This window comes from Brachyhypopomus gauderio, unplaced genomic scaffold (genome assembly GCF_052324685.1).
Source record: "Brachyhypopomus gauderio isolate BG-103 unplaced genomic scaffold, BGAUD_0.2 sc230, whole genome shotgun sequence".
Lineage (NCBI taxonomy): Eukaryota > Metazoa > Chordata > Actinopteri > Gymnotiformes > Hypopomidae > Brachyhypopomus > Brachyhypopomus gauderio.
In genome coordinates this window covers 159,087-173,486 of record NW_027507051.1, presented here as the reverse complement: position 1 = coordinate 173,486, position 14,400 = coordinate 159,087, and the positions used below count along the sequence as shown (strand labels likewise).

The 14,400-nt window shown below is 43.7% G+C and overlaps 1 protein-coding gene across 1 annotated transcript in view; it reads right to left on the bottom strand.

The window, feature by feature from the left end:
• Positions 1–7,793: 7,793 nt before the first annotated feature.
• Positions 7,794–14,400, bottom strand: part of LOC143503737 (E3 ubiquitin-protein ligase TRIM39-like) — an 81,205-nt gene continuing 74,598 nt past the window's right edge. Inside the window, exons 5-6 of the mRNA XM_076995695.1 lie at positions 10,778–10,896; positions 7,794–8,900 (exon numbers count right to left, since the gene is read on the bottom strand). Of these exons, the coding sequence (XP_076851810.1) occupies positions 8,362–8,900; positions 10,778–10,896 (658 nt within the window). The 3' untranslated portion in view covers positions 7,794–8,361. The remainder of the gene's footprint in view (positions 8,901–10,777; positions 10,897–14,400) is intronic.

Sequence of the window (14,400 nt, the reverse complement as noted above, 5' to 3'; positions counted from 1 at the left end):
ATTGTTTTCTCCCAAACCTTGGAGGAACACGAAGCTCGTCTAACCAAAGTCCTGGATCGTCTGAGGGAGAATGGTCTCAAGTTGTCCCCTGAGAAGTGCCGCTTCTTTCAGACGTCTGTCCGTTATTTGGGGCACATTGTCTCACAAAAAGGAGTGGAGACCGATCCCCAGAAGATCGAAGCCCTCAAGACTTGGCCGAGACCCCGTACCTTGAAGGAACTCCGTTCTTTTCTCGGTTTCTCTGGTTATTACCGGAGGTTCGTGCAGGACTATTCGAAGATAGTCAAGCCACTGACCAACTTAACTGCGGGATATCCACCAGCACGGAAGTCCGCCCAGAAAACCAAGACTGACATAAAGTACTTCCATCCGAAGGAGCCATTTGGAGAAAGATGGACAACAGCTTGTCAGAATGCCTTCGAACGGATAATTGAAAGACTTACCTCATCACCAGTCTTGGGTTTTGCTAATCCAGAGTTACCATACGTCTTGCACACAGATGCAAGCACTACGGGACTCGGAGCTGCCCTATATCAAGAGCAGGATGGACAGAAGCGTGTAATAGCCTACGCCAGCCGAGGTCTGTCACAAAGTGAAGCCAGATACCCAGCTCATAAGTTGGAATTTTTAGCTTTAAAATGGGCTGTCGTTGAAAAATTTCAAGACTACTTATATGGGCATTCATTTACTGTTGTGACTGACAACAATCCGCTTCGGTACATACTCACCACGGCGAAGCTAGACGCAACCAGCTATCGCTGGCTAGCTGCCCTATCCACCTTCTCCTTTGACATCCAGTATCGTGCGGGCAAGCAAAACCAAGATGCTGATGGTCTGTCAAGGAGGCCACACGGACCGCTGGTGAATGACAACTGCTCACAGGAGGAGAGCCTGCGAATTCATCAGTTCACCTCTCACCATCTAACTCCTGTGGACGTTGTCAAGGCCACCTGTCAGTACCATGCAGTTGTGAATGAGGAGTTACCATCTCATTGTCTCGTAGAGTCACTCGCTATCCACCCTGATGCTGTTCCGCCTGTGTATGAGGATGTGGAGTCAGAGTTGCAAGGCCTTTGCTCTGTCCCAATGCACAGCGAGGGTGAAATAGCCAGACTACAGCGAGAAGACCCCTCAATCAGCGTGATCATCAAGGTGCTTGAATCTGGTGAGCCTGCACCTCAACCGGATGTACAGTCACCAGAGCTAATACTTATGCTGAGAGAGATGCGCCGCCTTGAAGTCAAAAACTCACTATTATATCGTAGGCGACAGTGTGAAGACCGGACAGAGTACCAACTTGTTCTTCCATGTGTTTTGAGGCCACCCGTACTTACCAGTCTCCATGATGAGATGGGTCATCTCGGCATTGAGCACACCCTTGAGCTGGCCAGGTCCAGGTTCTATTGGCCGAAGATGTCGGCAGATGTCGAGTCAAAGGTCAAAACCTGCCCAAGGTGTGTCAAGCGCAAACATCAGCCAGAAAAGGCAGCGCCGATGGTCAGCATCCAAACCAGCCGACCCATGGAACTGGTCTGTATGGATTTCTTGTCCCTCGAACCGGATAGCCACAACACAAAGGACATATTAGTAATTACCGACCACTTCACAAAATATGCTGTGGCAATACCCACGAAAGATCAAAAGGCCATCACTGTAGCGCGTTGCCTGTGGGAGCAGTTTTTCATCCATTACGGCTTCCCAGAGCGCTTACACAGCGATCAAGGCCGTGACTTTGAGTCACAAATTGTCAAAGAGCTCTGTGCCTTAGTGGGTACAAAGAAAATCAGAACAAGTCCCTATCACCCCAGAGGTAACCCTGTAGAGCGCTATAATCGTACTCTGCTGAGTATGTTGGGTACCCTAAGGGAGAAAGAAAAGACCAGATGGCGCGAGTATGTAAAGCCACTGACTCATGCATACAATTGTACAAAGAATGAGGTGACTGGGTATTCTCCATATGAGCTTATGTTTGGGCGCCAGGCCAGATTGCCGATCGACATAGCTTTTGGGTTACCAGTCAAGGGAGCCTCATCCACGTCGCATTGTCAGTACGTGAAAAATCTGAAGTCCTACTTGAAAGAAAGTTACAGCATTGCAATTAAAAATGCTAAAAAAGTATCTGACAAAAACAAAAAGAGATTTGATATGAGAGTGAGAGAGTCATGTCTGGAAATAGGGGATCGAGTTCTTGTACGTAACCTCAGACTTCGCAACAAGCATAAACTTGCTGATCGATGGGAGCCCACTGTGTATGTTGTACAGAAGCGAGCAGGAGAGCTACCAGTCTACACGGTGTGTCCTGCGGGTCAGGACGGACCCACCCGTACTTTACACAGGGATCTCCTACTGCCATGCGGGTTTCTTGCTGAAGAAGATGCGGAGCCTGAACCGCCTGTACGAGTCTCTAGACCCAGAACCAGACACAGCACTCCCCAGTCAGCTGAAAACCCAGTCGAGTCTGATGAAGAGGACTATTCTTCGTCATATCCTCTACGTTTTGAGGTAGAGACAAGAATCATTGGTCCTGAAGCGATGTGTCCAATTGAAAAAACTCCAGATGTTACACAGTCTGGAAATGAACCAACTCCTCTGACTCATTCGTCAACGATACCTGAAATCCTTCCCGAGGTTCAATGCTCTGATATCCCAAGTTCTTCTACAGCGGAAGAAGAATTTGACCTAATTCAGTTCCCACCTGATGATCCAGCTGATGCTGAACCTGTAGAAAAAGAATTGTTTTTGAACCAGAGCAACTTTAATGCAGAACCTGAGTCCTCCGTTGAACCTAAAGAAACAAACCAAACAGAAAATGATCAGGAAGAATCAATCACTTTAAGTGAGCCGAAGTTGACAACTACCCTTTCTCAAGAGCAGAATGATACTGTAGTATCAGAAGTTGTTCCAACTGAAAAAACAAACGATGAAACCCCATTGTTTGATCTATCTGACTTGCCAGTTATTCCCAACACTGACATGTTCTGTCCTACAGTTACTCAACCCTGTCCTGAGTCAAGTCCTGTAGAAGGTCCAGATAGTGTTAGTGAGCCAGATCATGATACCTTGCGTAGATCTGAACGTCAGAGAAAAGCACCCGGAAGGTTTACTTATCCCCAATTAGGCAAACCATTCATTTCTTTTGCTCAGACTATTCTTGAAGCTTTTAACAATGCCTTAGTTGAAACATTTGAAGGTAACCCTTTCCCACATGAAAATGTCATGAAGGGACTCATGACAGTTTAGAGAGGGAGGGTGTAACCCAGTTGACAAATGCATAATAAAAAGGTACAATAAATAGTAATAATAGATAAAAGTAATAATAATAGATAAAAAGCATAAATAGTAAAATGGGATAATAAATAGTGATAATTCTGATTAAACAATTCATGAATGATGTGTTGTTATTGTTGAACAAAATTGCATGTGTTTGGTGTGGCGGTGCTCGTGGCAGTGCAGTTGTGATTGGTGCTTTTTGTTTTGGCATGCTGTTTCGCTGGCTTTCGGGTTCCCATCGAGCCGTTGGCGAGAGCTGGAGAGTTGGAGACTCCATTTTCCTCGGAGTTAGAAGAGATTTAAAGAGTGTTTTTAAGTTACTGTGACGTTTGGGTTCATTTTTGGAGTACTGGGCGAACAGCTTTGTAAACGCTGTCTGTTTTGAAGACCAGAAGTTTCGTTCGTCAAGTATTTCTTCGTTGAATTGTCTCGGTAAGGCAGCTCGTTTATTTTTCGTTACTGTTGTAATCCAAGTCATATTTTGTTTATCATTGTTAAATACTTCAGTGAAACCTAAGAATTGTATTTTGTTTGTTAATACTTTTTGTGTTAAATGTGGAAGGGTATATTTTAGTTGAAATGATTAAGTTTAAAGCTAGGAATGAGTTGACTGTTTCACATGCTGTGATCACGCACCTAGCACGTGTAACGTGAGAAGGCTAAACGTGTCCTCACGATAACCATTGTACTCTGTAATGTTTATGCATAATCGCAAGGTTACCGCGATTTCAGTGTACAATGTTGTTTATTTTATAGTATTCGTCCTGTTTACTTGATAAATGGTCATTTAACTGAATAGTATGCAATGCTTTTCAGTATGAACGAAGTGTATGCAGTTGCATAGCTTTTCTTTTGAGAAGATTTATATTAATGTTGTACAACTATTTTAAGTTTAAACTGTTGATATTTGATCAGAATTTAACATTGTCCTGTATGTGTAGCTTAACTAAGGGTATGGTTACACAGGTCAAGTTTTGAGCTGGAGTTGGATTCCGCTGAGGATTTGTGGACTACGTTTGATGGCGAGCCACCAACCCATTCGAGCGTGATCCGGTTCTGTCATTGCATATGGCATATCTGGTAGGATTGTGGCCTGCTTGTGTCACATTACTGACTGACTGACTTGACTTATTGACTTGAATCGACACTTACCAACTGAACCATTGGAGAAGAACTATTTTCTTTTTTTTTTTACAACAACTGAAAGGAACTCTCTTTTGTCCATTTGGAGAATTTAAAGGACTATTTCCCAATTTTTGAAGGACAATTCATTTTCAGTTAATTTTCTTTAAAAAAAGGGGTCCAATCTTTTATTTGGGTAATTGTAAATGTTTCCAACTTTTCAAATAATTACTAAAGAAAGGAAAAAAAACTTATACCCTCGTGTGGTGTCTTTTAATTGCACTGTTTTCCACTCTCTCTCCAGAACCTAGTGTCTCTTATTCTTTAGTATTATTTTAATATTATTGAACCTGGCCTACCATTGACGTGTACATACTCAGTAGTGGGTTACAATTGCAAAGCATGGGAACTTTTCTGAAAATAGATGAGGACTCAGACGTGGTTAAAATGATTAATTTATTAAAATATATAAAATGGACAAAGACAAACACAAGACAGAGACAGACATGAGAGTCTCATTCAAGCATGACAACTCTGAAGACAGGGGGGCAGTCCCCCTGCTTATATACAATCTTAAACACAATTCAGCAGTTCTAACAGCAGGTTATCTTTAGCACAGCATGTTCCAAAACATAGGCTCCCAGCAGGCTACTTTGTCTCACATGTGTGTATCTCCTAATATGGACTTCCCTAGAGTTAGCGGAAGCAACTGATGTATCAGTTGAACGCAGAGAAAGCTAACTAGTGACTAGTGACTACCAGTTAACAGAGTGCTCTTACCCTCTGCACTCTCCCTGATCTGGGTCACAGTATAGCACACATGCATACTATGAACTAAACACAAGTACATGATTACACTGAAACACACCATTATTGTCTAATCAAATGACATGTACTAAATCATAAAGTTCATAATGATCTCTTATAACAACTAAACATGATCTAATCAATAATTTCTGTCACACTGACAATACTTCTTGACAGAACCCAAGAGGGGTCAATCCTCAGTAGATCAGGAACAGAAACTCCAGATCTTAACACTAACACTAGTGCATGTTTGTTACAGCTCGACGGTGCAGTACTGAGAAGAGAGGAAGGATTTGAAAACACCAGGAGATCCTTAGACTCCATTGAAATGATATTACACCATTTGCAAACAATGATAGCAGAGCTTTGCAGTGGAGAAGAATGGAACGGTCAAGTGAAGGAGCCCTCACTAAAAAGAGTGATGGAGACGTCTGCAGTGTCACACTGAGAGGAAGATACACTCCACAACAGAAAGAGAGTGATCACTCTCACTTAGGAGAACAGAGGAAGAGAGAAAGGTGGACCTGACCTGGGAGAAGAATGAAATGGAACGAGATCTCCAGAAAATAAAGGACAGAGTGACCTATTTGGAGAGATTCATAATGCAAGAAAAAGAAGAGAAGAGAGAGATGGAGGATGAGATGACCAGAGAGATTACACTGAAGGAACACACTGAAGGAGCTGTATAGACTGAGAGATGGAGAGAGAGATGTAGAGAGTGAGAGAGATGGAGGCATAGAGAGGATCAAACAGAACAAGAAAAAAAAATCTGAAGAAACACGAAGATGATTGGCATCAAATATATTTGGAGATGTGTGGTGAGAAAGAAAAAGAAACAATGATTGATGGATTGAAGGAAAATATTAAGGAAAAAGAGACAAAGTATGAAAACTTTAAGATGATGTGTTCAGTAGAGAGAAGGCCACATGTAAATCCATCCAAGGAAGGTCAGAAAACGAAAGAAAAGACCTGAATGTGAAAAGAAGCTACAGATGGAGAGGAGATGGACAGAAAGTGAGAGAAGGAGAGAAAGGAGAGAAAGTGAGAGAAGAAAAAAAGTGAGAGCAAGAGAGAAGAGGACCTGTGTGGGAGCATGAATACAGAAATGGTGGAAGAGTTCAAGGAGGAACAACGTCAAATAAAAAGGGAGAAAAGGATGAAGACAAAAAAGAAGAGACAGAAGGACGAAAAGCTGAAGGAATCAGAGAAAAATGTGCTGAGAAAAACAGTAATGTTCAGCTTGAGAGGAATGAGAAAGAAAGAAAAAGAAAGAAGAGAGGGAGCATAGAAAGAGGAGAAACAAAGTCCTCTGCCTGACAGACTGAGAGGAGTTAAAGTGTGCTGGACATGAGGACACACTGGGATCACACTGATCCCACTATAATGATATTCAGTTAATGATGTAATTTAACTGTAACACTAGATGTCACTAGTGAGATAACGATAGTTAAGCAGAACATGAATAGAGGGAGTAGGAAGAACACACGTTGAGCGAGTGGGAAATAAAACAAGACAAGTTTCTTAAAGTGTCTATCTTTATTGTATTAAGAACGAATACAATAATGTTACATGGTACCAGGAGTAAATCATAAAGCCCTCTCAACAGGGACGCGACCAGTCTTTCTGGCAGCCCCCGTGGGGCGTGACGCAGGATGGCCCCTCGCCAAGGACCCCAGCATGGAACTCCACCTCGCCCTGGTGATCGCTCCCCTGATCTGGCCTCCTGAGTGGTGCTCTCTTCCTCCATTTCCTCTTCTTCACCGCCTGAACACCAGATCATTGGCTCCACCGGGGTTTCGTCACGGGACCAGTCCATAGTGCTCCCCTCAGAGGGATAGGGACAGACTTCCTCCTTGCACCCTCTCTTCCCCCTCACGGTTTCCCCGGAGAACTCCGAGGGGGGCGGACTCAAGTCCTCCTCCTCCGTTCACGGGTCACTGTCTTCCTCCTCTGTGCACGGCTCACCGTTCTCGTCCCTCCGTGTACGGCTCACCGTCCGAGTACTTGGACGGAGGAGGGCGTTCTTCTTCCTCGCCCTCACCATAATACTCGGTGGGGGCCGAGTACGCAGATGGAGGAGGGCTTTCCTCCTTTTTGGAGTACTCCTCCGACTCTACTCCCTCGAACTCGCTCTCGGGGGTCTTCTCTGCTGAGCAGAGCTCTAGGGAGCCAAGTGCCAGAGGCGAGCAGTCTCTAGTGGGAGAGCCGTGTCGCTCCTTCCACATCCTCACCGCGGCTTCGCCATCGAAGCCACCTTGGTGTCCCGAGCCTGACGCAGCAGGTGCGCGCACAACGGGTCCTGCTGCATCTCCTCGCTGGTCACTGGGGCTTTGCGGTGCTGTGCAGGGGAAGAGGCATGGTGGTGCCTGCTGGGCCTCTTCCCCTTCTTGGCACGGGTCGTGTATCCTGGCATTCGATTGGTCGACTCATCTTTCTGTGATGCTCGGTGGAGGGCGAAGGACGAGGCACAGAATCCTTGCTTGATGAACGCCACGTTTATTAACATAAAAGTTTTAGCGCGGATAGCGCACACACAACTATAGACACATTATCGTGTATGACTTAGACAAAGACGAGCACGGGACACTGCGCGAACGCACATTCAATAGACAAACCACATAAGCCCAGAGTGATCACGAGACGAGCCACAGGTGAGACGAATGAACACATTCCGACACATCCACACCCACGAAGATCCACAGACGCAGACGACTAGACGTAGACGACATAAATACACGGCCAAAGGGGAGGAGTCAGGGGCTGTAACGTGACAGAGATCAGGAAAACACAGATCAAACACTTAATCAGGGACAATACAGCAGAATGATCATCAACCTTATACACTTGGACTGCTGAACATTATTTATTATAGTATCATTATGGTAAGAGATTCCAGTCAGGACATCAGATCCATATTTCTCACATGTAATACATTCACATTCAGTGGACTCAAACTTTCTGATGATTCAGGTTATAAAAATGAAATGACAAAGAGAAATTAAAAAATTATATTTTCTAAGTCAATAGTTAATAATGAAAGTCATGATTCTAATATTTTGAGGAAAAACGTATTGAATTTTCTAAGATATAGTCAAAATATATAATTATAAATATAATGTTCATTATTACATGTATGCAGATTAATTCAAGGCAACATTAATTTTACTGTTCCACTGTTACTGATATATTTTCTGGTAAGATCGTCATAGGAGAGGAACTGTAATTCCAGAATAAAGGGAAAACAGTGTCAGTAAAAGTGTGTGTTATAGTGCACAGGTGTGAACTGGTTAGAAGATCAGTGAATGTCACTTTCCCCCTGTCCCAGTCCAGCTGAACTCTGACCCTCTGCACTTTCTCTCTAGATGTGATGTAGTAACCTTGTTGTCCTGGGCAGCGTGTCCAGTATTTACCAATGTATTTCCTGTAGTTCAGACTCCACATTGACTCCCAGACCTTCCGTCCCTTTCTACATTCAGACTCTCTAATTACACCCAGTTCCCATATTTCATTGTCTCCAACATCAACATCCCAGCAGTGTGTCCCTGAGTTAAAGCCCTCAGAGCCCAGGACACACGCACACTCATCAAATCTCTCTGGATTATCAGGAAGCAGTGATTTGTGTGGTCTGCGTTCTACAGTATTGAGATCATCAGACAGGTGGAGGTCTGGATGTGCAGTGTTGGGGTCCAGAGTAACAGGGTCTGAGGAGAGAGAACAGAATGAATCATCATGTTCTTCATGTGTTTATGTGATGAGGTCACATCTACAGACTGCAGGCCCTTTACTCTGAGTGAAATGCTGCAGTAGGTTGATAAGAGGGAAGTGATGGTGATGTGTGTTCACCACACACCCCTGCAGTACTTGTGTGCTTGTTGTTTTGACAATTGAAATTGTGTCTATTTTATTCATTAATATATTTCTACATATCTTAGATTCATTATTTGAGTATCACATGTGACACTTAACTAGTGCAGTGTTACTGTTACACTGAGTGTCACACTGTATGTGTGTACTGAAGTGTGTGTGTGTCCTCATTAGTGGGTGGATACTGTTACAGTCCCCCCACTAAAGGGCGCGACTCCCAGAGTGACTAACACCAGTGGACTGTCCCCAGACTGAAGGACGGGACCAGAGGACGAGGATCACAGTGTCCAGACCCCCCAGGAGCAGATCCTCAAGGGAGGAGTCCACCGACGTGCTACAACTACAACACCCTCACCAGGACAACAGGGGGCGACACACAACAACAAGGACAGACACAGTGACACAGAAAGACAGACACCGTGATGCGGAGACAACAACACCAAGGAAAACTCAGGTACTGACACAAACATGGTGTCAGGGACACAGACAGGGACATGGACAGACACTAAGATGGCGACAGGGATACACACCGACAGGGACAGACAAACAGACAAGGGAGGGTCCTGGCTGACATGAAGGGAACCTGTTGGTCCCTGGGGGGCACCGACCCACAGAGGCTGGAGCAGGGGTGTCTGCTTGGGCTCAGCTGGACTCTGGGCTGTGGGGAGGTGAAGATGTGTCTGGGTGTTTGGAGCGGTGTGTCCTGGTCCTGGAACAGTGAGGATATAGAACCTCCTCCACCTCCATCTGTCAGCACTGCTAGTATCTCCACCTTCACAACCACACTCCTCTGAGCACTACGACTCCTCTTAATAGGATGGAGGCTTGATGGAGGATTGTAGGAAGCCCCTTAGCCTGGAGTCTCAAGGACCCACGTCCCACTTCATACAGCCCTATAGGGTCAGACTCAGGGTGATGGGGTGTGGGTGGTGTGTAGAGGTGGAGAATGGATGGTGTAGAGGTGGAGAGTGGGTGGTGTATAGAGGTGGAGAGTGGGTGGTGTGTAGAGGGGAGAGTGGGTGGTGTGTAGATGTGGACAGTGGGTGGTGTAGAGGTGGAGAGTGGGTGGTGTGTAGAGGTGGAGAGTGGGTGGTGTAGAGGTGGAGAGTGGGTGGTGTGTAGAGGTGGAGAGTGGGTGGTGTGTAGAAGGGAGAGTGGGTGGTGTGTAGAGGTGGAGAGTGGGTGGTGTGTAGAGGGGAGAGTGGGTGGTGTGTAGAGGTGGGGAGTGGGTGGTGTAGAGGTGGAGAGTGGGTGGTGTGTAAAGGTGGAGAGTGGGTGGTGTGTAGAGGTGGAGAGTGGGTGGTGTAGAGGTGGAGAGAGGGTGGTGTGTAGAGGTGGAGAGTGGGTGGTGTAGAGGTGGAGAGTGGGTGGTGTGTAGAGGTGGAGAGTGGGTGGTGTGTAGAGGTGGAGAGTGGGTGGTGTAGAGGTGGAGAGTGGGTGGTGTGTAGAGGGAAGAGTGGGTGGTGTGTAGAGGGGGAGAGTGGGTGGTGTGTAGAGGTGGAGAGTGGGTGGTGTAGATCTCCTCATGGACTGACTGTCTCTCCTCAGACCAGCAGTCAACTGGTCGTCCCCCTCACTGTTTATACTAATACAGCCTTTAATACTGGAATAGTTCATTTACCAAACACACAATGTTAATGTTTCTCTCTCTATAGAGTTCTATTTATAAGGAGAACAGAATTACTCTAATTAATCAAAGAACACCAAAACTCACAGTACTGGAGAATCGTCTGCATTCTCTCCCAGACTCTGAACTTCAGGTTGGAAAGATGTTTTACAACATTGATCAGAGCTCCTGACACCATCTCATGTTCCTTTGGGGTGTGATGAACTCTGGAAGTGTATAAAGCTGTATTAGCATAATATTTTATCATATATAATATTCAAATTATTTAACATTTAAATTAACACATGAAAAAAATTTCACTGGAAATGTATAAAGCTGTTTTATTATCTTTCATTAAACATATCAGTGTATCTAACCACTTTTTGCACATAATCAGTATCAATGTATTTTTATTTTTTTAAATACCGTCTTATATCATGTTTCTGAAATAACAGAGACCACATAGTGAAGATCTGAATGTATCAGAATAACAAACACAATGTGTAACAATATGGAGATCAAACAGAAATTGTTCTGGACTGGGTTCATTGTAAAAGTATTCTATGTGTTATTTACCTTTCTTGCCACTAGGTGGCGTTTGTGATTTACGGTAAGCCTGTGACGTATATAGAATGTGACCGTTAGTTTTGTTTTGTTTGTCAGACCAGTTTTGAACACGGAAGATTTAACAACTTACATATTTGCGCTCATCGTCGTGTGAAATCACTTGTAGAAGCATCGTCTGTCAGTATTTTAATGGATATGTTTATGTATAAACATAAGATGTGTATATTTCTGCACAGTTTGTAATTTCATTGATGTAACCGTTGTTGATCATTTAGCATCTCGCTATTTCATATGTTAAGCTAGTTAGTATCTTGCTAGGCTAGTTCTAGGCTTTATTTATTTTTATTTATTTATTTTTTATTTTTTCCCTTTTTTTTATTTTATGGCCCACCTCCACCCCCCCATTTTTGGAGGACAACTTTGTTTTTATGTACAGATTTAAATGGCAATTATAACAATTTTGTATAATATATAGTGTAGTGATAACAATATATAATATAGCCGCAAGCGGCGATTGGCGGGTTCACACACAATCAGGCATATTTTGGCCTCAATAGGCAAAAGGAAGCCCAAAAGGTCCTTTAGACCTAAAAGTGAAAAGAAGCTGTTTGGGTTTGGCCAGTGTGTGCTCTACAGATAGTGTGTGATGACATCTGCGTGTGTCAGAAAGGGAGACACAGAAATAGCACATCTGGCTAGGGCTGCATCTATGTGAACAATATAGGAAGGCCTGCATGTGTCTATACATGATTGGGCCTGTATATTACAGACAGAGAGAGATTGAGGGTGCCAGAGACTATGCTTTGTTAATTCACTCCTTGCACGCCTAACATGACTGCCCGTGTATTCAAAGTATGAATGTAGTCTGCAAAGCCTGGCATTACATGACTGACATGACTGGCATGACTGGCATGACTGACATAACTGATATGACTGGCATGACTGAAATGACATCACTGGCATGATGAACAAAAGTAATATGACTGATATGACTGACATAACTGATATGACTGGCATGACTGAAATGACATCACTGGCATGATGAACAAAAGTAATATGACTGATATGACTGACATAACTGGAATGAGTGACATGACTGGCATGACTGTAATGACATGACTGATATGACTGACATGACTTATGTCTGACATGACTGGACTGACATGACTGATATGACTGGACTGAAATGACTGACATGACTGGACTGACATGACTGTTATGACTGGACAGATATGCATACAAACTATACATACATTTAGGTAGAAGTGTGTGTGTGTGTGTGTGGTAGTGTATGTACTCAAACTATGACAACATATACTAATACATACATACATAAGTATACATAGAAACTATACATACATATAGGTATAAAGGTGTGTGTGTCTGTGTGTTTGTGTGAGAGAGAGACAAAAAAAAAGCCAAATATCAGTTTGTATGAGCATGTGTTAGTCACTGAGATATGGGTGGGTATGGCTAGGGAAGTGTCATTGTGAATGCTATAGGAAGGCCTGCTTGCGCCTGTATGTGTGTGTGCCTGGTTAATAGACACAGAGAGATCTAGGTAGCCAGAGCAATGTTTACTTAGGGCACAGAGATGGGAGGGGGAATGTGGGTGAGAGTGTGAGAGAGACTGAGAGTGTGAGTTTCAGCTTGCGTGCGTGTGAGAAGGAGAAGGTGACAGAGGGACTTTACATGCATTTTATGCATTGTATATAATACTGCACTGTAGAGCCATACGATAACCGATTTAGATGAAACTTGACAAATTTGTTCAGGATGGGATTCTGAATGGGCTTGTGCATTTTGGTCAAAATTGGGTAAAATATGAAAGAGCTTTAAGAATATGAATATTATATGTATCGATGCTGTCCATTAAAAAAATATTTAGCAGGTATAAGTGTCCTCAAATCCAAAATCTTTGGATTGTTTTTTGATTTCACACTCTGTAGAGTATTATAAGACTTTGCTTGACATGATAGTATGAAAATCCTAGGAGGAGTATGAAAAGTGATGATTTCAAACTATTATTAACTGTAAATAAATTGTGCATTTTTTAATAGGACATGTAATGGGAAAGTTGTTCGCACTACTGCAAGGAATCAAAAGAGTCCAATTGCATGTTCCCAAGTGGAATTATGTAGGGGACATACAGGGGACATTTAGGTAGCATACACTTGCTTTTTTTGCAATAGCGCCCCCCAGTGGCCAATCGACACCCGGCTGGATTATGTCATAGGGGGCGTGCACTTGTCCACACCCAAGAGGTTTCGTGCAGATCGACCAATGGTAAGCCTGTCAAACGCGTGCCGATCACTGATTGGCCGATTACGTCAGCCATTTTGGAAGTATGGCATGTCTGCTTTAGGACCTGGTTCCCAGAGGCCCATAGATGATGTCTGCCAAGTTTCATGTGGATCGGCCAATCTGAGTGCATGGGGCAAATTTTTGCATGTTATAGCGCCCCCTAGCAGGTGAGGTATGGCAACCTCTGCGAGCTGCCCCAGACCCTCACAGGGAAGCTGTCTGTGAAGTGCCATCTCATTACATGCAAGTTTTCTTAAGTTAGAGCTCCATATGCGCAAAATTTACTATTGAATTTACGCCTCCTCATTTGATTGGCTTATACTGACTAGGTAGTGAAGAAATTAGCATTTTTGTTGGATAGATTTTAAAGTTCAGACTCTTCTGAACGTTTTGATACCACATATGTGCATGTATGTGAAAAATCCAGGGACTAGTTTGCGCTCAAATATGTGTGTGATTTTGCACATTATGCAAATTAACTCGAAATCTAAGTGGGCGGAGCTTAATGGTTGTATATTAATTGTCCTATTGAATTTAGTCAAGGAATGTATAGGAACTGGAATTTTGGTTCTAGGACTTACGGTGTAGGAGATATGGACAAAAAGTCAATATGGTCTGCTATAGCGCCACCATCAGGCCAATTTGGGTCCCTGTATGGGAATCTGGTCCTTGGAGTTAACTGAACCTTTTTGCCAAGTTTGGGGTTTCTAGGCATTACGGTCTAGGCTGCACAATACGTTTTAGGTCAAAAAATGGGACAAAGAATAATAATAAGAAAGAATATAGCCGCAAGCGGCAATTACGGGGTCCAAGCACAGGGTATGGGCACCATCTGGCATGCCTGAGATGCGTAAGCATGT